General features: G+C 39.1%; 2 protein-coding genes across 2 annotated transcripts; one reads left to right on the top strand and one right to left on the bottom strand.

Moving 5' to 3' along the window:
• Positions 1 to 2994: 2994 nt before the first annotated feature.
• On the bottom strand, positions 2995 to 16066 carry rasip1 (Ras interacting protein 1). The gene is made up of 16 exons (XM_060870604.1): positions 15704 to 16066; positions 14617 to 14738; positions 13762 to 14207; positions 13140 to 13400; positions 12615 to 12847; positions 11702 to 11860; positions 11075 to 11279; positions 9651 to 9949; positions 9322 to 9483; positions 7473 to 7513; positions 5587 to 5741; positions 4965 to 5077; positions 4572 to 4866; positions 4251 to 4414; positions 3840 to 3981; positions 2995 to 3752 (listed from the first exon to the last, which is right to left on the bottom strand). Exons 2-16 carry the CDS (start codon positions 14736 to 14738, stop codon positions 3574 to 3576), a joined length of 2976 nt encoding a protein of 991 aa, XP_060726587.1. The 5' UTR covers positions 15704 to 16066; the 3' UTR covers positions 2995 to 3573.
• Positions 16067 to 20094: 4028 nt separating this feature from the next.
• LOC132846088 (cytochrome c oxidase subunit 6B1) lies at positions 20095 to 23591 on the top strand. Its single transcript, XM_060870605.1, has 4 exons — positions 20095 to 20194; positions 20826 to 20962; positions 21743 to 21843; positions 23340 to 23591. The coding sequence occupies exons 2-4, from the start codon at positions 20857 to 20859 to the stop codon at positions 23391 to 23393; spliced, it is 261 nt and encodes an 86-aa protein (XP_060726588.1). The 5' UTR covers positions 20095 to 20194; positions 20826 to 20856; the 3' UTR covers positions 23394 to 23591.
• Positions 23592 to 25308: the final 1717 nt, after the last annotated feature.

A 25308-nucleotide genomic window follows, 5' to 3' on the forward strand; every position in this document is an offset into this window, starting at 1 on the left:
TGTGTAATGTCTTGTATTTTTTGTTTGCACTGTCTTGTTTGTCTTTTGTCTTGCACTGTTTGCACCAGGTTACACAAATGCACTTTATGTATCCAGGATTAATTTACTACATCCTTAGCTCTGTCTTTGTTCTATGTAGCACCGTGATCCTGGAGAAACGTTGTCTAGTTTCACTGTGTACTGCAACAGCTATATATGGTTGAAATGACAATAAAAGCTTCTTGACTTGACATGACTCGATTTGCCTGGGTGTGTGTTATTTCTGCTTCACCATTGTCAGGTAACATGACAGCTAAATATCCCCAAACTGCATGAAACCATGCCTATGAAAGTCAGGTTTCCTCTGATTGAAAACCCACTGACACCCACTAGGTTTGGAAATATTCTGACTGCATAAGGTTTAATAAGTCAGTCAAAGCACTCCAAAACGAGTCAGAAATCAACAGTCTCTTCCATAATGAGTGGATGACCAGTTCAGAACAGCCGTCGGCGAGTCTCGCTCACAAACCACACGGACTGTAGAATCAGAAACGGCATAGTCACTTAATTGATTAAAGTTCGACCACATGGCCGCGAAATGATGATTCACAAATCTACAAGCGACTTACGTCTGCGACTGAGCGCGTGCGGGGCTTTTTTACAGGATGAAGCAGGGGATCAGCGAATCAGGGTCCGCTATGATGTAATTAGATCTCACGGGATCTCATGCTGTTTACTGTAAAGCACGCAGGAAAACAGGAAAACAGGCTAATACAATGCGTGAAGTAATAACGTCTTCAGCCTAGCTGTCACACACTGAGATATTTCACCCCAGCCATCATGTGGGTCTGGAAAACTAGCTATTAACCGTAAAAAAATGTTAAAATACAGTCATTTCTTCATCATAACGCACGCTGCCCCGGTCTCAGAGACTATTTGTACATTATACAGTGTTTGTTTGCGTTTAAATTGAGAACAAGACGCACGTTTGTTTAATCAGAGACAATATCAGTGAATTAAAGCTACAAAGCCGACGTGATCTACTGCACGCGCTCGCCACAACATACGAGATAGGCTACTTTCCCAAGTGTCTTGACATTGAGCTGCTTCTCATCTTTATCTCATAAAGACTCACAAACCAGAGAAATGTTTGGCTGTGTCCCAAATGACTCTGAGATTGTAAAGAAGTAGTTCATACCAAGTCTAGTGCGCCTATTTAGGATGTAGAGTGTATTTAGATATAATGCTGAAGTTTATCTAATCTTTCTTGACATCAGTAAAACAAAATACCCCCAAAAAACATAACAGAGTTCTGAAATCTTCCATGTGTTGAGTATTTACATGTGAGGAAAAGTGTTTATATTGAATTATGAAGGCGTATGGTTTGTCAAATATAAGTGAAACCCATTGTTTGGACATTTTTGGACACTTATAAATGACAGAATTTAAATGATTTTATCAAACTATTCTAATAATGTATGAATATAGTAGACAACGTATATTTGACTACAGTTACACTGTAAGGTTGTAGTTTTGACTGATAATCAGGACAGAAAACAAATGCTTTACAAAACTTGTCACAATTTGTCCAAATATGCTAATTTCACTGTACATAACAAATTGGGATACAACTATTCAGAAATAAAAGGTATTGTTTACTTTTACAAGTTACAACCTGTCATTTGTCTTATGACCCTGTTTTATGAAATGTGTTTGGCTCGCAAAGAACGGCTCAAACAACAATTAAGGTACAGATAAAACGTATGAATGGTACATTGAGAGAGATAAAGAATTCATGGAGCACTTGGATTGTGGCCTGCCACAGGAAAGTCTATTTGACAGCAGCAGCTTTGTTTAGGTAAGCCTATATCTTTATACATGCCCCAGCTGTTATACATAGCATTCAGGTTGATGTCAAAATAAATCCATTTTAATCGCTTTAAAAAATAGCATGCTGAAATGGGTTTACTGCTAACATTTGGAATACAAGCGATGTCTGATCCAGTTCTGGGCCTGATCCTGTCAGCACTGACATGAAAGGAAAGATGTCAATCTTATGCAAGCAGATTTATCGGGTCCTGGTGTGTCTTATCAGAAAGAGCTATTATAAATATCCTGCTTTTATAAGGCTATTAGATATGTGCATTATTTTCTGAAAGCTTATAGTGTTGATGGTAAATTTTGATACTGGAAACTTGTTTTGTTTTTGGCCTATTTGTAATTTATTTCTGGGTTGTGTTTGCATTCAACCTGAAAATCTTGGCTCAACTGTATTATGTCTTTGGGCAAATTCATTTAGATCTCTTATCTGTCCAGACACAATGCTATAAAGTCATTTGTGTGACTCCTTTAATTGAAATTGAATCATATTCAAGAGTCATATCTCACTCACTAAATTTTACTCTGTCTACTGACGACAGACTTGATGAGCTCATCAGACCTCACACTTGTCTTGTTTAACTGTTGCCCCTGTTGCTCATAGGGATCTGCTGGTAATCATTCGTTTATTAAATCTGCGTGTATTGGGACCGTGTGCATTGCCATCGCGCCCCCCAGCGTTCATTAATGGAATGACACAAACAGCACGTGGCTGACATGGAATTAGTGCAAGCGCTCCATGACCAAAACATACTTTATACAAAAATATGAACTGGTCCCATGACAATCATTTTTATTGGCAATATGTGAGCATGCAACATATGGATAAAATATTTAATGCATCTAAGTGAACCTTGTCAGTGTGCTATGAGGTCAGTGTATTCAAGTTAGAAGCAGATGTTGGAGATGGGTTGGGAGTGTACCGTGTTGTCAGGGTGGGTGAGATCACGGATAATTCTGAATCACCGACTTTATAGTGCAGTGAGGGGTCCTGGAGAGGCAGATGGGTGCACTTATCACGGTAAACGATGGTGAAAACTCTTACACTGTAGGGAATAGGATGTCAGGTGTGTTGCACAGTGTAACTGTAGTAACCAAAATGAGTTTACATTGAAAAAAACAAACAACACAAGGTGAGATTTTAAATGGCATAGTATACATACTATGATGAATGTATTTATTATAACCCTTAATGTTAAATTCCGACATTCATAGTGTGCATTAGTGTATTTGGTCTAGGTGTTACCAACAATGACATTCCTAAAAAGTAAAAAGAGTGAATAGACACTAAATTCTTTGAAAGACTAAAATAAATTTAACCACTGCAACCAGGCAATGATTATACAACTTATGGATATGTAAGATGATGGATAATTATCTAACATAATGCACATGTTATACAGGGTAAGGATCATAATTGAGCAAAGTCTGACTGAAACAATAAAGTGGGGGCATTTTGAAAACATGTCCTTTACACCATTTAAATTCAACCCAAGAGAATTGAAGGACTACAGCCCATGTCAGTTAGAAATACTGCAACAGAAATAAAGCAATTTGTATTTTCATAGAGAGAAAGTGATATGTATTGCAATCTTACAGATGTGCTGCATAGGGCAAGACTCTGGTGTGTGTTTTGTTTAAATTTAAGTATGTTTAAATGCATAGAGACTCTATGCATTTAAGTATGTTTAAATGCATAGAGTCTCTATTCTCCTACTACAGCCTAGTTCTCTGATTGGCTGGAGGTTCATCCTGATCCAGACCCCACAGGAAAGTCCGCAGACGTGTCAGTTCCTTTTGGAGCTCAGGGTTTGGGATGGGCTGAGTAAGGTCCAGGCTTGGGGTTTCATTGGGTAAGATGAGAGGTGGATGGTCTAGAAAACTCTCGAAAATATCTACATTTAGGAAAAAACAAACAAAGCTTCAAACATAAAGCTTGTACTTCATGACTCAACATTTGCTGAGCAGAATTAGCTACTTACCGCCTCCGAGTTCAGTGCCTGGGGGCGGAGCCCAACAGGAAGGCGGAGCTCTGGATGGTCCTAGCTTATAATGAGTGAGAAGGTGGTGAAGCTGTGCAGGGCTTAACAAGGAATGCTCCTCCTGTAAGCTGGCCCAAGATGACTGACAAGACATTCAGTGATGTTAAAAAAGAGAAGATCTTCAGATTTGGCAAAATATATTTCCAAATCTCTGTTTAGTATGATTTTTTTTTAAAGGCAATAAACATGCTTTGCTTATAGTTAAACCCTTAGGCCTGTATCCTTTTAGGACACTGAAATGCCCTATCCATAAAGTTCTGTTGTTACAGATTCAATTATTCATATCTTAATAATCATTTACCAAACTGCAAATCACCGTAGTGTTTTACATTTTTTACTCATTTCTTTTACCTGGATGAAGCGAATCTTAGGAATGCACAGGAAGTTGACAGTGTTTGACAGCTTCTTGAGGAATTCTGATGCAATATCTCCTAGTCCCACCCCCTGTAGCCAGTCTAGAACCAGGTCCAGATTAGTACGAATCTGTACAGCACGTGCCCAGGAAAACAAACTATCTGAAATGGCGGGAAAATTTTACAATTTTACAATAGACATTTCCACTTTATTTGATTTCCTGCTAAAAGATTTTCTCTCTCTCTCTCTCTCTCTCTCTCTCTCTCTCTCTCTCTCTCACTTAAATTTGAATACATATGAAACACTACAGCGATGTACCTCTCTCAAGCAGAGTGTTAAGAAGTGAGGTGTTGGTGAAGAAGAACAGGTAGCCGAAGGTCTGGGAAGTGAGAGGGGGAGAGAGGCAGGCCTCGCGCGTCAACTGCAAGGAACAGCGATACACTTCAACCAGCCCTGCCACAGTGGGGGGTAGATTAGGTACATCGCTTTCCTCCCCAACTTCTCCTTCAACCCTGTGGCTATCTCCATCCCTCACTCCTGCCTTCTCCTTCTCTTTCTCTTCACTGGAGAAAGGGTTGGTCTCAAGTATAGTAGGGAGGAGGGAGTATAGGGTCTGATGGAGGGAAAGAGCAAGAAGATGTTTTCCATTTTCATAGAGCAGTCAGTCACATGTATAATATCTTAAGGCACTATATATTAAGTATGTCGTACCTTTGTCAGGTGATACACACATTGCTGGAAAGTGTGCATGATGACATCATCCAGCTGCGCCAGTGCATCCGAGCAAGTGTCCATGTCAGCTGACAGAACTGGGTCACCAGGAGCTAAATGTCAGGAAGCGAGAGAACTTACGTATTTGAAAACCGGATTAAATCCACGAGACTGTATTTACACATCAGAGATATATTTATAAAAGCATACGAGAAAAGACGAAGGTCACATTAGGTCACGGTGTGTAGTTTTATGTCTTCCACCCAATAGAAAAATAAGCAGCAACTCAGCACACTAGATAGTCGATTATTTCCATATGCAAGCAGTTCCAACACAGTTTTGTTTGTTATACAGCTGCAAATAATTAGATAGAAGAGAATACAAAGTGCATGTCTGTTTTGACTACTGTGTTAAACACAAACAGCAGCATGAGAAAATTGGATGTGGAGACAATGAATCAAGCCTACAGAGACATAACAGTTTTATCTCCCCAGATAGCATGCTGCATGCTATTATGTATTTTTATTTATTGAGAAAATGCACATCGTGTAAATTTATCTGTAAACACCACTGAGATAAGTTGCTTCTGTTTTGTTTTTTTTTATTCAGTTTATTTTCTCACCTTCAAACTCCCATTCCTTCTCCATGGTCTCTACTTTGACCTGGAAGAAGTTGAGGAGCTCCGTGGCATTGGCCATCCAGAACATAAGAGGTCGGAGGTCAGAGGAGAGTTTGTGCACGCTGGGAGGAGGAAGGTCAGACTCGGTTTCTGGAGAGCTATACACACACACACACACACTTATCTATTTACACATTATACTGTGGTTGATCTTAAATGTAATTAGAGTATTACTATCACTTTTAAATGTGTTGATTGGCATGCAATTTTATCCATAATGATGTATTCATTCATTCATTCATTCATTCATCAATGAGTTAAGCAGAAGTGAACAATGGAGGTTTAATGGCTTTGAACAAGCATCCAAAAAAAACAGGAACTTTGGATTTGAAGTTCCAAGACATACAAACCTTTGCAAAACTAACAATGAGGACACAGAGGTCTAGACCTTGCAAGTTTAACCTCCAGCCATCAAATTTGATATTACATGAGAAAGCCATCTTTTCACCTGATATCTGACATCTGACTACCAAATCAGCAGTGAGGTTTGGTTCTTAACTAACCTGAGCTGAGGAGGACACATTAGGATTTGTGTGTGGTTTTACTTCCAATGTTTAGCTCTCACAAGACACTATGTTACTCTACTGGATTAAAACTTCTTGTCGAGAAAGAACACACGTCTGATATAGTTTCCTTATATTGCTAATAGTTTGTGAACACGCCCCCTATACAGTATGTGGTACCCCAAACTGTTGCCAGAAATTGTATAAAATTGTACAGAATGTCTGCGTACTGTATGCTGTAACATCACAGTTTCTTTTCACTGAAAGTATGTGAAAAGATGTCTAAACATGACAATGACCCTGTGCACAAAAAGAGGTCCATGAAGACATGCTTAGCCAAGTGTAATGTAGAAAAAGTGTAGAGCGACCTACACAGAGGCTTGATCTCAACCCCACTGAACACCTTTAGGATGCCCTTGAATGCCTATGGCACCCCGGTGCCCAACCTTACTAATGCTCTAATGCTACAAAATCTAGTCTAAAGCCTTCTCAGAAGAGTGGAGGTTATTATAACTGCAAGGAAGACCTAAATCTGGAATGATTGGGAGTGATGGTCATGTGTCCACAAACATTTTGCGATATATTGTATAGAATATAGTGTATAAATGTTTGAATTCATGCTATACTGTATAAATATATGATCTTATAAATAAATATGGTGTGTTAAATAAGGGCACAGGGTGGTTGGTAAAGAGCAAAAAGCTTGCTGATTGCAGTAATGTTAGCTGATGGATCATGCATTAGATGAAGGGTATATATGATATTTTTGTATGATTTTTAGCAATCATTAATGAGATGCAAGGGAGAAAAAGACGACGAACACATGCACAGACAGAGAGAGAAGTTTATGGAAGGCGTTTACGGAAATATGGAGGTAATTTCTGTAATGTGCAATCAACATTATGGTATATATTAAAATTTAAAAATATACAAAATATACCACACTACAAAGTACAGTATATTCTGTCCCCCCCCCCCCCCCCCATTACACCTGTAGCATATAGGTCATTATTACAGTTCTTTTTATATTATAGATCCATGCTGTTCTAGGATTTGATGAACAGTTGAGTCACTTTTTTCCTCCCATCAGCACAGCATATTTTCTTTCTACTCATATGTTCTATTCTAAATCTAACTGTTTATTAAGCAGCAAGTAAAAACAATACAACCATTTAAACAATAAACTAAAATTCCATAATAAGTGTGAGGAGTGCAAAAGTGGAAGCAAGCACTGTTTATGTGGGCTGAATGGATGAGGCTGTGATAAACAGGATGGCACATCAAGCATTTCACATCCACCGTGTTAAATTCAGAAGTCAGCCTTACGTTTGTGTAGGATGTTTGTCCCCAAACTCTTTAATGCTCTCCTGAAACATGGATAATGAATCACACAGACACACATACACAGAGAGAGAAAGAGTGAGAAAGAAAAGATTAGAGCAGACTGGGATAAATACTTGGGCGGGTGTGTTTGGCCAATGTGTCCGGACAATGACAGCACATTTTCCAAATGGGTGGAAATGACATCAGTCAACCTCTGTTTACAAACTCCGGCGAAATACCAGTGAAAGCCCATGTGTGTGCAGCTGTGGCTCCTCAAACCACAGCCTGCTCCAGCCCTAGCTCTTCACAGCACACATATGCACGCACACACACACACACCCTGTTGTCACCAAGTCCTATTTGCCACAATACTGTTTCAGTTATATCATGTCTTCTGTTCACTATACTGAAGACTTTACACGGGGTCTTAACAAAACAGAGCAAGCGTGTATTGGACACTGATTGAGAGATAACATATGCTATTTACACTACAATGCTGCTGAATACTGATTGGACAGGAAGAGTTGATTAATATTCTTTAACAGCATGACTGACACTAAACCTATGGCTGTGTCTCATGCAGGTTCCTAGTTCAGCAATCAGAGCACTGAGCAGGGAGTGAGACATTTCACAGGGCTCTCTCTCTCTCTCTCTCTCTCTCTCTCTCTCTCAATTGCAAAATGCTCCCAGTGCTCTTGAAATTCATAAAAAAAATCCCAAAATGCACCACAAAAACCGGAGAGTATTGATACTCACAGTGTTCCTTTACCTGAAATAACGTCAACAAACATTTTGGTGCTTTTGGCCAATCAAATCAGATCTATAATAATTGATGATAATCATTTCTGCACTATTATACTATTATTTATTATACTAGATTTGTGATTCAAGTCTTAATGTACTAGTGCTCGTGTATATTTTTATTTAGTAGCTGTGGTTGTGTTGGTACCCCTGGAGCCTTGGTGCCCCTGGGATATCAACCAATAACCCATATGATTAATCCACCTATGACTTTTGTTGCCTTCTTGTAAAACAGGCTTAATCAATTAGTTTTTATCCTGGTTACATAAATATCGCTTACTTACTTAATAACTGTTGATATGGTAGACTTTTCTGGAAGGAGACATTTGTTTTAGCTTTTGCGTAAGGAATCTTCAGTGTCAGTGATTTGTAACAATCAGCTTTAAGTTTCTTATACAGATAAATCTTCAGGGCGTTGGACTCGGTGGTTTAGCTAATATGACAAGCTCCATCTTTGGCATAATTAACATCAAGAAAGAGAATATTATCTATAGCTGTGGCTATAAGCGATAGAAGGAACTAACTTATTTGATAGGCATCGTAAAGATTAAATCTAATTATAAATGGATAAAATATGCAGTGTGTTGTTCTTTAAAAATAAGAAAAAGTACAATTGCTGTGGCATAAGACAAGTTTGGGCATGTTCTAAAAATCACATTTGAATAGAATAAAATAGAATCAGTTTCAGGCTGATAACATTAATGACAATTAAATTCAATAAAAAAGAACTAATTATTTTCTTATATGTGTGTGTTTTCCAAATTGCTTTATTCCCCATATAACATTTGTGCAATAATTACTTTTTTAAAATGAATAAAACTTTATGAATTTAATGAATGAATTTAATGACTTTATGAATGAATTTAAACTTACTTCTATTTACTGAAAAAAAAGTATATAGTTATATTATAATAAAGATAGTAAAGTAATATATATATATATATATATATATATATATATATATATATATATATATATATATATATATATATATATATATATATACATATATATATATATATATAATATAGATAGTATGATTTGTTCTCACCCACACAATCGCCTTTATCTGATTGGCTGCGTTTAACAGCAGCTGGGGTGTTAGTGCAGGGTCCAGATGTTTGGAAGCATAGTCAATCATGAGTGACAGCAGATAAGCTGGTGCTAAGGGTCCACCACCTGAATCTGGAGTTGAATTCTTTGAGATAATTTCCTAAAAGATAAATGGAAAGTAAAATGCAGAGGAAAGAACACTCAGTTGGTCAGTAGCTGTTGTTGTAGTTCTTTAGTTATATAAAGACTCTTAAAATATTTATCTAGCAAGCTGCATTTATGTTAAACCATAAAGCTAGAACTAACAGTAGCATGTATACCAATTACCTGTAAGAGCACATCTGCATGATTTGCCTGAAACTTCAGCACTGCCTCAGTGGATCCCAGATATTTCCGGAGAGCTTCCTGTCTGTCCATCATATTTCCAGGGCCGAAGGAAATCGTCCCGTCAGCCTGCAAGGGTAGAGCCAGGGCTAGGGGTGGGGTGGGGGTCACTCTGGGGTCACGGTACAGGAAGACAAAGTGGCTGCCGAGTCCTATGAGATCTCCAGACTTAAGGACCGCCTCTCTGTAGAGCACAACTCCATTATGACTGACAGCTCCTCCTCTGAATGGGCGCAGCAGAGCTGTGGGAACAATAGCGAACAGTCTCATAGGTCATCAGTTCCAAATGATTTGGCATAATAAAATTGGAAACAAGATGTTACTAGGCTAGCATTGAACACTTGAGTCCAACAAAGTTTGGTGATTTATTTTGACTTATACATCTAAATAAACCTTATCAGATAATTGGAATGCAAATAAAACAGTTGGGATTGTTTTTTTATTGAATTGAGATGGCTTCAGAATGTGCTTTCTCAGAAACATAAACACAAAGTGATGAACTGGACTTTTTAATGCGTGCAGTAAAAAGTGTTCATTTGAAGCGAGAACTTTATTTCGTTATTGTTTTAAGAGGTAATAAACAACAAGAGGTACAGAAGACCATGAAACACTAATACCTCTAAATTTCATGACATTTGTCTTGTCTAGAGTTGTTTCACATTACAATAACCAATTCTCTCTCATAAACGTGCTTTACTTTATCGTCTAAGCAAAAGTACTTTACTTGTACACTAAAAGTACTTTACTAGTACAAAAGTACTATACTTGTATTAACAAAACTATTCAACAAAGACTTCATATATATAATTCTATTACATGCAATTTACTGTCTTACCTAAAGCCATTAGAGAATCACTAAGTAATGTACATAGATGACAATAACACTCATATATACAGTACAGCTTCCTAAACTGATGTCACAAAGCAAGAGACACACAATTGCACAGAATGCCTTACAGAATACAGCTACAATTTTTCTTCACTAGAAGTAAGAGTCTGTTTCAGCCTGCACAGAGCCCTGACCTCTCACCCTGAAAACCGTCAACCATCTTTGGGATTGTCTGAAATGCAAATTTGTATCAGGCCCAACATCAATGCTCTACTTCTTTTGTGGCAGATTGAGCACAAATCCCATCAGGCACCATACAAAATTGACTGGAAAGCCTTGTTATATAGGTTCTTATAACAGCGAAGGCGTACTAACTCTATATTAATGCCCATGGTTTTATAATGGGACGCTCATGTACCCACCGACTTTTGCCTTTATACTGTATTGTCACAATAAGAATGATTCCTGACATTTAGACATAAGGTCTTAGGTCTGAGGTATGGAGTCTGAGGTCTGAGGTTTTAGACAGCTGAATTACCTTCACCGCAAGGTTGCTCTGGGACAGCTGAGTCCCTCCTGACGAGAAGGTGACGGACGAGCAGGTCAGGAGCCGAGAGGAAAGTGTCCACTCTAAGAGGCCTCTTCCCTTTCCGCTCCCGCTCTCTGTCCTTCTCCCTCTCGCGGAATGTCGGCTTCCGCCCAAAAACGTGTGTGTGGCCCGCCATGATGTACAAAACAAAGTCCTGATTGAATAAAAAGGAAAACTCGAGTCAGAGAGAGACAGAAGAAGGTGAAAGAGAGAATGAGATATAAAAGGGAAAATATTGTTGCCATTTTCAGTGTGGTTGATAATGAGTATCGGGCCAATCTTCAAACTTAAGTTGATCAGAAAAGCAAATCCGATAAGGAATGAAGTGGGTTACAGTTTTCAACAATGTAGCCTTGTGTGAGCTCATTGTGCAGTGAGGCCATATGTAGACACACCGGGTTTATAGAGCTATTGTGTAGCCCGTGTGGCCATACTGAGCCTCTGTTTAGCTGTTTTGTGCTTTGTGCTCAATGCCATATCCAAAGGTATGAAAGAAGAGATGGAATGTTGTGATAATTGTGATGCAGGTATGATGTCAGTGTGAGCAGTGTGATAGGGTTGTGCTGCATGTCTAGCCTTGCTTTGGTCATAGCCCTGCAGCAACAGGAAGTAAGGACGGTCTGTAGGTGGGAGGATCAGGCTTTGGGACATCACTTCCAGGTCACAGGCATCCTTGTCTTCATCAGCTGCTCGAGCTTGTCTGTCTGCTTCACCCACAACCCGTGATCCAGTCACCTTTGGCACAAAACATAGATGTTTATTAAAAATCCTTTACAATTGTCACAGTTGTTACAGTTCCAAGTGATTTTGTATATATTATTTTCCCTCACATACACATACATACACACACAATCAAATCTTTTAATTTTGACATTTCTTTTATATTAGTGTAAGAATATTAATACTGTGAGCTGTTTATTTTTATAGACGGAAAACAGAAACTAACAAAAGAGAGTGAAGACAGTGTGCGTGTGTGCGTGTGTGTGTGTGTGTGTGAACACTAAAGCCCAACTCATTTTCTCACTTTCATGACTTAATATCTCGACGATTTACACCCTGAAACCAAACCTGAATATCCTGTACAATATATATTCCAACATCAAATCCAACTTCAATTACCAAATTCATTGTAAGTTACATATACAGTGACTTAATAAACAAGATTAAAAAAAATGTCAGAAAGTCTCTGGGAATAAATATAAATTACACTTATTTAGTCACCAACCACATTTTAGTCACAGTTTATTATTTTACATGGAAATTCTGTGGTATTGCCCATCCCCAAGCCACCCCAAACCCAATGCTATGTTCAGTTTCTTCAGAAACATTGGTAGGTGGATATATAATGGTAGGTAGACTGGTTTGTCAGCAAAAACAGCAAGTTGTTTAAACCACCATAAAACTGTTCTACCTGATTCTCTAGCACCTGATGCTTTGGAATTTCATAGGCTCTTCCTCCTCCTCTTTTCTGCCCTTCTTTAACTCTCACCTGTCCTGGCTCTGTTGCAATCATGCTCACAATGTTCTTCCTATCCTGTGCTCCACCACTGGTTGCTGCGTTGCCGCTACGTCTGGACTCGACGTTGGCCTGGTTGCCCTGACGACGCCTCAGAGTCAGGTTCATGTCACTGATGCTCCTTCTGAGTTCAGTGTTGCGCCCTCGATGACCTCGCTCCTCATCAGGACCACCCCCTGAGGCCATGCGGCTCCGTCTCCAGCGCACTGCCATTAGAACAGTATGTAACGTTTCGCTTTCCATTGTTTTTTATTTTACAAGATTTTGGGATTAAATAAACTATATAAAAAGAGAAAGACTCAGTTGGAGTGGAAAGCTTGCTTTGGTATTTTGCAGAAGTTTCCATTTTCTTAATCTTACTCAATACTGCATATACAGAAAACATCTGTCAGAAGTCTGTAGCTATAAATGACTAGATCACATCTTCCATCATCTCACACAGCATATTTATATAATTGGATCTGGAGCTCTGAAATGATTGTTTCATTCCTTTCTCACCTTGGTAATTCTCTCCATCCCTCTCCCTCTCCTTCTCTTTTTCTCTCTCCTCCCTCTCATATTTGTCACGTCTCTGGATCTCGAATCGACGTTCAAAGCCCTCCTTGGGCCTCCACATGTCCACTAGCAGCAGGGGACATTCCCAGGGTGCTACACCTCTCCGGCATTCAGTCTGCCATTCTACAGCTCCATCTGCTTGGGGAATGGGCTTTCCAATGACATCACACAACAGGAAATCCTCTGGAGAATGCTTCTGGGGAGCTGGGCAGGTGTACAGGACATTGGGACATTGCTAAGGAAGTGACATTATCACAGGCAGGCAGAAGACCTATTAAACCTGTAGCTGAGTGATGACGTTCTCAGTAATAGATTTTTGTTCAGCAGTGGTAATGTTTTTCTGAGCAATAATATAGATTCACAAAGATTAGTGCAATGTTACCTCTTATGTGCTTTCGAGAAAGCTGTAGTGCAGTTGCACTTCATTCAAGCAATCAAGTCATTCAAAACTATTACATTACCGTGGGGAAAGAACCTAATTATTGAGGTGCTAATATGATAGATTTGAAAGGCATGGCCCTAAAATACATGGTCAACAACAGGAAGTGACATCTGCAACACTTACCTATGTCATCACTCTCGATCTCCCTCTCTCTCTCAGTGTATCGGGTGATGACCTGTTGGATGAGCTGCCTCGCCGTAGAGTGGATGTTAGCCAGCAGGCTACGGTAGTTAGCTCCACTTGAGAGAGCATCTCCATAAATCTTCACTAGTCCAGGGGCAGAAGATGATGCAGGCGGCAGGTAATGATGCTGTGATGGAGTGGCTGAATGGGCCCACACTTCCCTCTCACGTTCTCCGATGGCACGGTCACGATCACTGTTGGATCGCCCTCTTAAAAAGAGGTGTGACAGCCGCTTGGCACGAGACTGTTGATTGGCTGGCCGAGGACGAAGGAAGGCAGGGTTAGGTGAAGGGGAGGGTGGAGCAACTGAGGGGTTTGAGAGGACAGTCGAAGGTACCGGGGGTGGAACCTCATGCACTGAGGCCGCATCTGAGCTAGTAGTAGATCTGCGTAAGTGAATATGTGAATGTAATTTCTTTAAAATGAAATAAAAACATAACAATATATATTCAGCAATGTACGAATGTTAAATGCGTGCTTGTCTCTTCACTCCACAAAACCTTACATCATATCAAAACAATTTACACAATCACAACCACGTTTGGCGGAATTTCAGCAATGTTCTATAACAGCTCAACAGCTCTGGGGTTTCTGTTTAGGGTTTTAGGGGAAAAAACAGAAGCCAGTAAAGGTTTGGTGTAATGATTCTTAGACCAAAAGAGCTGAGTATCGATGCTGGAGCGGAGAAAGACAATCACTGTCTATTGTGGTTCACTGCATTTCATCACAGAAGTAAAGAACATTGTATGTACTACAAACAAATAAATCTACAACAGTGCAATCCAGAAAACTGACTTGACTGATGCTGCACTCGGCCAACGTGCTCCCAGCTTGGCAAAATGTTTCCGTGGAGAATTTATCCACAGGCCCACCGGGAAATGGAGCTTCCCAAAGCGAGGACTACCAGACTCCTCCATCTTGGTGGTCCAGAGAAGAGAAACAAACAGTAAAATATTAAACAATATTGAAAGTTAAAGGCTTAAGCAAGATAGAGCAGACAAGGATAAAGATGAAAATTAATTTAAAAAACGACATCAGAGGGACACAACAACAAAAGAGTTCACTGAGCTCATAACATGAGTCATTTTTTAAAGATTTTAATAGCATTAGCAATTGTTCCTTTTTGCTTGTCATAAGGCTTTTGCACTATTGTCCTCAGCCAAATCAGATTACAGTGTCTGAGTTATTGGCAGTGTATGACATCAGTCAATAGGCGACAGGAAATCCTGAAATATCCTTTCGAGTAATCAGGACATGCAAGGTCGGACGTTTTTCCTGCTTTGTCCAGCTTTAAGCAAATCCTCACAGAATATTAATATAGAACTAATGAGGAATCTGGTGAATACTAAGGGCTTAATTTAAATGATTTACTTTTGTATTCCTGTCTGCAATTTAAAACCAAAGCAGATGGTTTGGTGATGAAGCTCCTGAACTAAGCAAATCTCCCCGTAGGCTAAAGAATATTTATTCCATTACAAGGAACCAACCTAGTGTTAGTAGTATTAATGTTGTATTAACGTCTACCTTTAAAAGCCGTTAAACATGTTAGAACATGGAAACATTATAACATTTATCATTTCTTCTTTACTTTATAATATTTCCTGACTGCATGAGGCTATGAAAAGCTGCGATCACACTAGAAAACACTATTATTCATCAGCTTGCTCTCACTCCTTTTCATGAAGATCTTATCAAATGTCAGTCTTAACTAATGTTCATAATTCCAGAAACAATTCGGAAACAATTTCTTACACAGAATTCAGTCTAACTTCTAAAAAAACTATTTTAGAACCACTGAACATCGGAAACCAAATGAAAATAAGAATAACATGTCAAACAGTTGTAAACAGTTGTAAAGTATAAAGTAAGAGTTTCCTCTCACCAGCAGATGACTTTCAGTCTGACTCACCCACTGCGACACAATTGTATTAAATCTGATTAAATCTCCTTAAAATTCTGCTGTTGCTGATAATTTCGATATATCCAGCAAATATATTCAGAATTTTTGGACTCTTAATCCAAGTTTCGTGTCCTTATTTCAAAGAAATTAAGGTTGATAAGTCCATTTTTTGGGACGGCCTCACGGTGCTGGGTCCCGTATTCTCTCCAGGCCAAATCAATCTTTTGGTTATCCTAACATTTTTTAAATGTAATTTTTATTTTATTTATTTATTTATTTTTTTTATAAATCTTGCTTTTGCTTTCTCTGGTCCCCCCGTTTCGTTCTTTCTCTCCTGATCTGTGACTGTAGATAGAGAAGCAGGCCCATTGTTCTTAGTAACAGAATTTCCTTCCACCCCTTTCTGGACAACACCTATATCCTGAGAGAGAGAGAGAGAGAGAGAGAGAGAGAGAGAGAGAAAGAGAGAGAGAGAGAGAGAGAGAGAGAGAGAGAGAGAGAGAGAGAGAGAGAGAGAGAGAGAGAGAGAGAAAGAGAGAGAGAGAGAGTAATGTAGAACTAATGTAGAACTGTAATGAATTACAAAGTGCACACTATGTTTGGCAAGGAATTCATTTTTACATTTATTACAGTGTTATAGCATTCGTTTTTGGGTCTGATTGGACTGATATGAGCGCTGTAGGTTTGTATACTTGTGTGACACTTGGGATGTTCCTGTGTATTAACCGGAAATGAGATGATTTGAAGCCGCAGGTGCAACAGCGCATTAGTACAGTAATTATAAATCTCACTGTACAACAGTCTAATGTAGCCGTTTGTGCATGCTGAAACATGACATTTTACATGTATAGAGTAATAACAATAACACTATACAATATCTCAGTGTTTGGCAGGCAGAATTAGTCCTACTTCATTATTTCCCCCCTAGTGACAGAGCTACAGATGGTTCCATTGTATTTTTCTGCATGTATTAAAGCAGGCCCACTGGGAACACTAACAATCCTAGCGCAGACATTCTGCTTACCACAGCATGTTTTATACATAGTATGTTTTATTTAATTCAGGTAGGGGTCTGTTCTCAAAAAAAAAAGGAAATAGGAAACTGACAGGAAGTTGAGGAGAGAAAGGGACCTGTGACCTTTGACTTTGGCAACAACAGGATAATGGTGACAGGAAAGAGGGCATGTGGGTGTCTGTATATATGAGAGAGAGAGAGAGACAGAGAGGTAAAAATATAAGAAAGACAGGAGTGAGGGATATGATATGAGTATGAAAAGTCTTTTCTTGTATGTTACACTCCTGATACTCTTAATTTCTTTCAGTATTATTGTCTTAATTGTTTAGTAATAATTTTGATTCACATGAAGCCACTCTTCAGAATGCCAATAAAAATCTTTCTCACACACACACACACACACACACAGACACACACACACACACACACACACACACACACACAGAAGGTCCGAGATGCGCTAAGCTGCAGGATCCTTAGACAGGAAGCTCTGACAGCAGGCTGTGAAGGCTCCTGTGCGTCATTCAGACTCGTCCCTCTGAGTTTGTTTTTGGCAAAGGAGTGAAAGGTTTTCCTGACTGGATGGATGGCGAAGAGAATGTGCATGGAATGAATGACTACAGTACAGTAGTGTGTTCACTGAGCCTCTAAACACCAGACTTTACAGCATATTAAAGTACTTTCCTATTTTGGAAGGCTACTGGCCTGTTAGTTGTTGATTCAGAAGCTGACAGTGCCATGCAAAGGCAAACAACAGTTACTACACACTGGCCATCGTTCGCCTAGAATTATCTGCAGCTTTGAGCTCTTCTCTCTCAAGAAAGGAGATTAGATTAGGATTATAAGAAATTGAAAATATACATCAATAAATCTTTCTCACAAGTTTCTTTTAAATGTGCAAAGAAGGCAATAGATCATTAAATGTGACATCTTGACACATGGATATTTCAACACATAGATTGAATATAATTATAGTTATAATATAATATAATAATATATTTTGTCACATCTACATTACAGTTCAGTGAAGTTCTTTCTTCGCATATCTCAACTTTGGAGGTTGGGGCCAGAGTGCAGGGTCAGCCATGATACAGCACCCCTGGAGCAGAGAAGTTTAAGGGCCTTTCTCAAGGGCCCAACATTGGCAGTTTGGCAGTGCTGGTGCTTGAACCCTGATCCTCCAGTCAACAACTCAGAGTTTTTTAACCACTTGATTTATTTTTGCATTATTTTTGCAAAATCTACTCAAGATATAGCCGTTATGTAGTTTGAGTGCTCTTGTTTTGGGTAATTCCATGCCTGTGACTTTTTATGTTCTCTTCAAATATACCATGGTTTGTCTTTATTCCTGCACTTGGGTCTGCTCAATCATGCCACACGATCACCAATGTGACAAAGGGAAAAAATGCAGATACACAATTGCACTTATTAAAAGGATCCCAGGAAACTGTTCATCTTTCAGGATTAATCATTCATGTCATTCAAAAACCTATACATTGAGTACACCAAAGTTTATTTTTTAAGTAGGTGTCAAAACTTTGAGATACCCTGAGTTCAACTACAAGGTCAATGCTGAACATATCACCAACATAAATGCAACCTTTGAGCAGCGCTTTCCAATCTTATCCAGTTGATCATTTGATCTTAGTCTCCAATTGAATATTAGGCATGACTCCTGTCTGGTTATAATGAAGACCTGATGATAAGTTAAGATATGATTAGACACCCCAATCCACTTGATTTTGCATGGTATTAAAGTGACTACTAAAGTGTGTGTGTTGTGCTCAGAACAGTTGAGTTTCAGTTATTAAGGAGTCTGATAGCTAGTGGGATGAAACTGTTACACAGTCTGGTCGTGAGGACCCAAATGCTTGGGTACCTTTTTCCAGATGGCAGCGGGGTGAAGAGTGTGTGTGAGGGATGTGTGGGCTCATCCTCAATGCTGTTGGCTTTGCGGATGCATCGTGTGTTGTAAATGTCCATGATAGAGGGAATAGAGACTCCAATGATCTTCTCAGTTGTCCTCATTATCCGCTGCAAGGTCTTGCGATCCGAGATGGTACAGTTCCCAAACCAGACAGTGATGCAGCTGCTCAGAATGCTCTCAATGGTCCCTCTGTAAAAAGTATCTGGATGGGGGGGAGGGAGATGTGCCTTTCTCAGCCTTCGTAAGAAGTAGAGATGCTGGTGGCTATCTTGGTGATGGAGCTGGTGTTGAGTGACCAGGTGAAGGTCTCCGCTAGAAGAACACCAAGAAATTTGGTGCTCTTGACAATCTCTACAGATGATCCGTCGATGCTCAGCGGAGAGTGGTCGCTCTGTGCTCTTCTGAAGTCAATGACCACCTCTTTAGTTTTATCAACATTCAGAGGGAGGTTGTTGGCTCTACACCAAGTAGTTAGCTGTTGCACCTCCTCCCTGTATGCTGACTCGTTGTTCTTACTGATGAGACCCCCCACGGTCGTGTCATCGGCGTGAGTCAGCAGAGTAAACAGCAGTGGACTGAGCACGCAGTGTCCGGTGTGGTTGTGCTGGAGATGCTGTTCCCGATCCGGACTGACTGAGGTCTCCCAGTCAGGAAGTCCAGGATCCAGGTGCAGAGTGAGGTGTACAGTCCCAGCAGGCTCAGCTTCACAATCAGGTGCTGAGGGACGATTGTATTGAATGTTGAACTAAAGTCTATGGACAGCATTCGTACATAAGTGTCTTTATTGTCCAGGTGGGTGAGGGCTAAATGAAGGGCCGTGGAAATGTCATCGTCCATGGAGCGGTTTGAACGATACGCGAACTGTAGGGGGTTCAGTCAAACTGGGTCTTGATGTGCCTCATGACAAGCTTCTCAAAGCAGGGGGGGGGCTCTTCAGCAGCGCACGCATGTTAGCAGTCATCCATGGCTTCTGATTGGAGCGTGTAATGATGGTCTTGGAGACGGTCACATCATCAATGCATTTCGTGATGTAGCTGGTCACTGATGCCGTGTACTCCTCAAAGTTAATGGTGTCGCCGTTGGTTGCGACCTCCCTGAAGATGTTTCAGGAATGGGAAATAATTCTGTCTGCTGTAAAGACGTATAGTATAGTATCCTGACACAATCTTGGTAAACAGCCAGACAAAACATCATCTTTGAACAAGCAAAATGGTTTATATTCTATCACACTTTATTACATAGTAATAAACAAAAAATAACAGTCATAAAAATCATGCACCTCTATACACAACGTTTGTCACATAACTAGTCAAGATTTATTACACTGGCAACGTCTAAACTCGTATGATCTACTAAATATTATGTCAAAACAGTAGCGTCTGCGGTGCCACTATTCTGACACCCTTTATTATGGTAGTATGCAGCTTCCCTCTTAGAGGTGAAGCCCCGCCCCTGCGTCCTCACAGCGATCCCATAATTCAGTGCGTTCTGCTGCTCTTTCAAGGGGATCCTTTGCTAAGGACGCGTTAAAGTAGGCCGCAAATCCTGTTTAAAGTTCATATAACAGTAAAGTCAAACGTAGTGTTTAATTCTTAACTCGAAATCACGATATTTCTCGTTTATTCGACTCAGTTAGCTACTCGTTACTTTATTGGTTGTATAATATAGTAGTTTGTTGTGTATTTGACTTCCAGCAGCACAGACGCTAGCAGGCTAATCTGACTAGCCGGCTAACTGAGTACTGACGTTTACAAGAGTCGTACAGATAAACGCGAGTATTAACTCATAGATAATTGCTTAAAATATGGCAGAATTCTTTCCAAAGCAGTTAAATCTATTATATTCGCTACCTAAGAGCGAGTATTAGTTTGTCAGCGACGGCAGACGACCTCTAATCGTTACCCTTTTCTGCTAAAGTCAAATTGCTACACGAGAGTAACATCATTTCAAACAGGACATTTGTGTTGCACTGCAGCTCGAGTCAGCTTTTTGTCTTTATGCCACTTTAGTGTTGCTGGATTCTAGTTTTTAAACCTAATTTAATTGTACGTCATACCTGAAGTTGAAACCCTGATAGAGAGCCTAAGCTGAAGGAATTTGTTGTAACTAAGCTGTGTGTATTTTTGTGTTTGTGTTGACTTGATTATGTGCTTGTTTTTCAGTTGTAGACCTGCCACTGAGTTTTGGTCAAACATGGCTGAGGTTATTGAAGAAAAGATTAAGGGTTACAAAACCGCTCCGTTCGATGCCCGTTTTCCAAACACCAACCAAACACGAAACTGCTTCCAGAACTACGTTGGTGAGTTTGCCAAGTGTTAAACTTAATCTTATGACCCCAAAGTCAACAGCGAAGACATGCATGCAAGATATATTTGTGTCGTTATGCGCTGATTGAAATGCAGGGTTTAATTTTTACGCTTTCCCTATTTTGAAGATATCTAATGTCTTCGACTCGGTTTAAAAGATACGCTGATCTACTTTTTTTTCTGAGAAGATATTGACCTCTCTGTAGCCAAGTAGACTCTGCCAGCTTCTGTTGCTTTTAGTGTTGTCTTGTTTCCACAGGCATGACGTGTGTGTTGTCTGTCAACATCATGTGTTCACGCCATAAAATACATAAACGGGTTGGATTGTTCTAGTATCATCCTAGACCCGAGCTGAACTATATCAGACCAACGTCGGATCAATGTGTCGCTAACATTATAAAATTAATTCCTGGCTTCTTTTGTTTTACCTGCATCTGATCACAGTTGATTTATGAATCATTTTTAAAAAAAATTTTTGCAAAGCTTAGCCAGTTTTTGAAGCTTGGCCTTTCCTGTTCTGAATAGCAGTACGGGGTACTTGTACAACCTTACTGAGTTCATTTTAAGTGTTCATAAGTGTTTCTCCATGAATTTACTCTCCTAATTGATACACATTCTGTGAATGCATTGTAAACAAAGAAATATAAAATGTATGTATGTGTATGTGTGTGTATATATATATATATATATATATATATATATATATATATATATATATATATATATATATATATATAAACATAAACCTTTCGTGCATTTGTTTCTCTTTGCAGACTTCCATAGGTGTAACAAGGCCCTGTCAGCAAAAGGACAGGAAACCTCTCCCTGTGAATGGTATCAGAGGGTCTACAAGAGCCTGTGCCCCATCAGCTGGGTAAATCAGCACCAAATATATAATCAGGAGCTTGAACCTGAGAAGTCATTTTCTCCATGGAAAATTTTACCCTCTTTACTGATCATTGACCAGTTTTGTCATTGGCAGTTGCCTTTATTGGACTTAGTGTTTTAACAGTTTTGTTTGATCAGCTAGAAGCAGTACAGATTTGAATACTTATTAACTAAAGGCTGGACAAATTTTTCTACCAGCATCACTTAAAAAAGGTGATGGTGGCATGAAGAATACCAATAAATGACCTATCAACTTCATGGGCAGATCAGACACATGTAATATAATATGAAATGCCCACTGAGCACTTTATTAGGAACACTGAGTTTGGTAATGCTACACTCATCATTCTGATGGTTGATATGAAGATTACCTGAAGCTGCTGGTTTCTTTTTTGCATGATTTTGCATGTGCTGCTGCCACACGATTGGCTGATTAGATAATTGCATGAATGAATTGTTATACAGGTGGTCATTGAGTCATAGAATTTGCAATGTTTTCTCCGCTTTTAAATATGCACAATACTGTTGTGGAGATGTTGCGTGTTTTTACATTTTCAGCATTTAGCAGATTCACGAAATTAGCATCTATATATATATATATATATATAAATAAAAGTGTGTTTAAGAATAGCACTGAGAGAATTTTGTTGTTTTATATTAACGGAATTAATTAAAGAAAGAAAGAAAGCCAACATAAAACTAATCATTCAAATATGACAAAAGAAGAACTTCAGTATAAACTGATGCAGTCTGCGCTGTCTACACAACATTCTAATCAAATGTCTCTGCTGATGGAGGATTTAGCTCTGTACTATTTTAAAGCTTACATTTTATTTTTGATTTATTTTAAGGTCACTTTGGCTTGTGTAAATGGTGTTTTGAATGATAAACTGAAGAAATCAGCATAATGGGGACATGTATCAGTGAAAATGACAATTAAAAATGCTTAAACCAATGGCAATTACATTTTACCACATTGAGGCTTTTATGTGATTCTCCGAAGGCAGTTGAGAACCTTTGGCATTTTGTAATACTCGCTGTTCTTCATATATACACATTACAAGTTAACAAATATTGTTACAAGATCTCTAACTTTAAATATAAATGATCAGACTTAAATATATGTGGATGTTTTGCAGTTGAAAATCATTTATTTTAAATATATTGTTTTTCTCGTTTGTTCCATGTAGTTCAGCCGATCTCTTGTACAACCCTTCAGTAGCCACTAGAGGGCGCCCTGTAGTTCTTGGGACTTCAGCTGAATTTTATTTCAGGCTGGACTAAAGACTAAAGCTGCTACCTCACTAAATCCCCACATTTTGCTTCAGCAAGGATGTTAAGGAATTGTAGCTTATTATTTGTGGTTAGTTAAGTTGTAAATAAAATGTAAAAAAAAGAAAATACCAGTCATCAGTGCTATAATAATCTGAATTGCAAAAACAATCTGTACAGTTTTAACATTTTTTTCCCCTCTTTCTACAGGTTGAGAAGTGGGATGGACAGATTCAGGATGGAAGCTTCCCTGGAAAGATATGAACCGTCTCTGCTTGCCTTTTTTTTTTTTTTAGATTTACCTCATTTATAAACATTAACTTTGTATAGCCTGAGTGAAATGACAGGTGACCTAGTGACATCTTATGACCTTTGACTCGCACCTTTCAATGGTTCATACTGTTCAGTTTTGTCACTATGTCCTATTCAAGCTGGTTACAAATTAAAGTCGCACAATGTTGATTACTTTGTTTTTGGGTATTTATTTAATCGACTTGAAAACATTCAGTTCACCATTGCTAGAGTTTATTCTGAATACATGCAGTAATATTTATTATAAACAGATTTATTCATAAATATAATGCACAAGTGTTTACACAAGAAATTCTGCATTTATGAAGATCCCATACGTGGGGAAAAAGGCCAGTGCGTGTTGTAATGATGCGTAGTACTCGGTAAAAACATCCTCATGCTAGTTCACTAGGTAAGGGAGTAAGGAAATACAACAAATGAGTGAAAACCTGTTTTATTTATTCCTGGCATTAATTAAGGAATATTGTAAATGAGGTGACACAAATCCATAAATAAAACGTATAAATAAAAAGTATAAATTCAGTTATGGCAAGATAAAATGCTGAGTAAATGGAGGATGTTCCAGTTAGTCTGCACAAAGCTGACACAAGTAAACGAATGCCTAACAAATGAACATTTGAAGCTTGATTATTATAAGTAACCATTACATATTTGCATTGGTATCGAAATTCCCTTTTTCTTGCTTTGCCATGAGTTTCATTCCGTGTCAAAAGTCCTGCTACTTCTGTTTTTTCAGTCTTCTCCCCGCTTATTTGACATGTTTGCAGCTGTGTGTGTACTTGAATTTATAGAATATTGAGAGTCACTAAATGAGAACGAGCTGTGCTGGGAATGTGCATACGCACACAATCATAAAGAAAAAAATTGATAGTTGCATTTAGTCAGCAATAATATGCTAAATACTGTAAGAAATAAAAAATGAAAAAGCTGAAAAGCATTATGATGTCTGACCTCATGCATCAATATCAAATGTAAATATACATCGATCTGGCGTAACATTATGACCACTGGCAGGTGAAGTGAATAACACTCTCTTATCTCTTCATCACAGCACCTGTTAACGAAGATTTTGTCCTCAAAGTTGATATGTTAGAGGCAGGAAAAATGGTAAAGTGTAAGGATTTGAGTAAGTTTGACAAAAGCCAAATTGTGATGGCTAGATGCCTGGGTCAGTGCATCTCCAAACCTGCTGGTGTTGCCAGTCTGCGGTGGTCAGTATCTATCAAAATTGGGCCATGGAAGAAACAGTGGTGAACCAAGCGACAGGGTCATGGGTGGCCAAGGCTTGTTGATGCATGTGGGAAGCAAAGGCTGGCCCTTGTAATCCGATCCAACAGATGAGCTACTGCTGTAGCTAGAATTTCTGAAGTTAATGCTGCTGATGGAAAGGTGTCAGAATATACAGTGCATTGCAGTTTGTTGCATATCTGCAGACCAGTCACGGTGCCCATGTTGACCCCTGTTCACCACCAAAAGTGCCAAAAATGGGCACTTGAGCATCAGAACTGAACCACAGAGCAATGGAAGAAGCTGGCCTTGTCTGATGAATCATGTTTTCTTTTACATCACGTGGATGACCAGGTGCATGTATGTCGCTGTACACACGGCACCAGGATGCACATATAGAAAGAAGGCAATAATATTCTGCTGGGAAACCTTGGGTCCTGCCATCCTTGTGGATGTTACTTTGACACGTACCACCTAACTAAGTGTAGTAGGGCAGTCTAGGTACCGCCCTATTAAACATGGTTTTCACCTGAATGACAGGTGCGACAGCCTATTGGCTGCTGCTCCTGGTATATTTAAGGCGTAGTTTACGTCATCTGGCTACGCATCGTACAGCCATTATTGTGTGTGGGTGTGTGCG

The sequence above is a fragment of the Tachysurus vachellii genome, chromosome 5, assembly GCF_030014155.1.
Source record: "Tachysurus vachellii isolate PV-2020 chromosome 5, HZAU_Pvac_v1, whole genome shotgun sequence".
In the NCBI taxonomy this organism is placed as follows: Eukaryota; Metazoa; Chordata; class Actinopteri; order Siluriformes; family Bagridae; genus Tachysurus; species Tachysurus vachellii.

Bases quoted from the DNA above. Each gene is read 5' to 3' on its own strand.
- rasip1 (XM_060870604.1), bottom strand. From the start codon at position 14,738: ATGGAGGAGTCTGGTAGTCCTCGCTTTGGGAAGCTCCATTTCCCGGTG. The intron at 11,861-12,614 runs GTGAGAGTTAAA...TTTGTGCCAAAG, and splicing joins TTGCAACAGAGCCAGGACAG to GTGACTGGATCACGGGTTGT. The intron at 3,753-3,839 runs GTAAGTAGCTAA...TCCTAAATGTAG, and splicing joins AGGCACTGAACTCGGAGGCG to ATATTTTCGAGAGTTTTCTA.
- LOC132846088 (XM_060870605.1), top strand. From the start codon at position 20,857: ATGGCTGAGGTTATTGAAGAAAAGATTAAGGGTTACAAAACCGCTCCG. The intron at 20,963-21,742 runs GTGAGTTTGCCA...TTCTCTTTGCAG, and splicing joins CTGCTTCCAGAACTACGTTG to ACTTCCATAGGTGTAACAAG. The intron at 21,844-23,339 runs GTAAATCAGCAC...CTCTTTCTACAG, and splicing joins GCCTGTGCCCCATCAGCTGG to GTTGAGAAGTGGGATGGACA.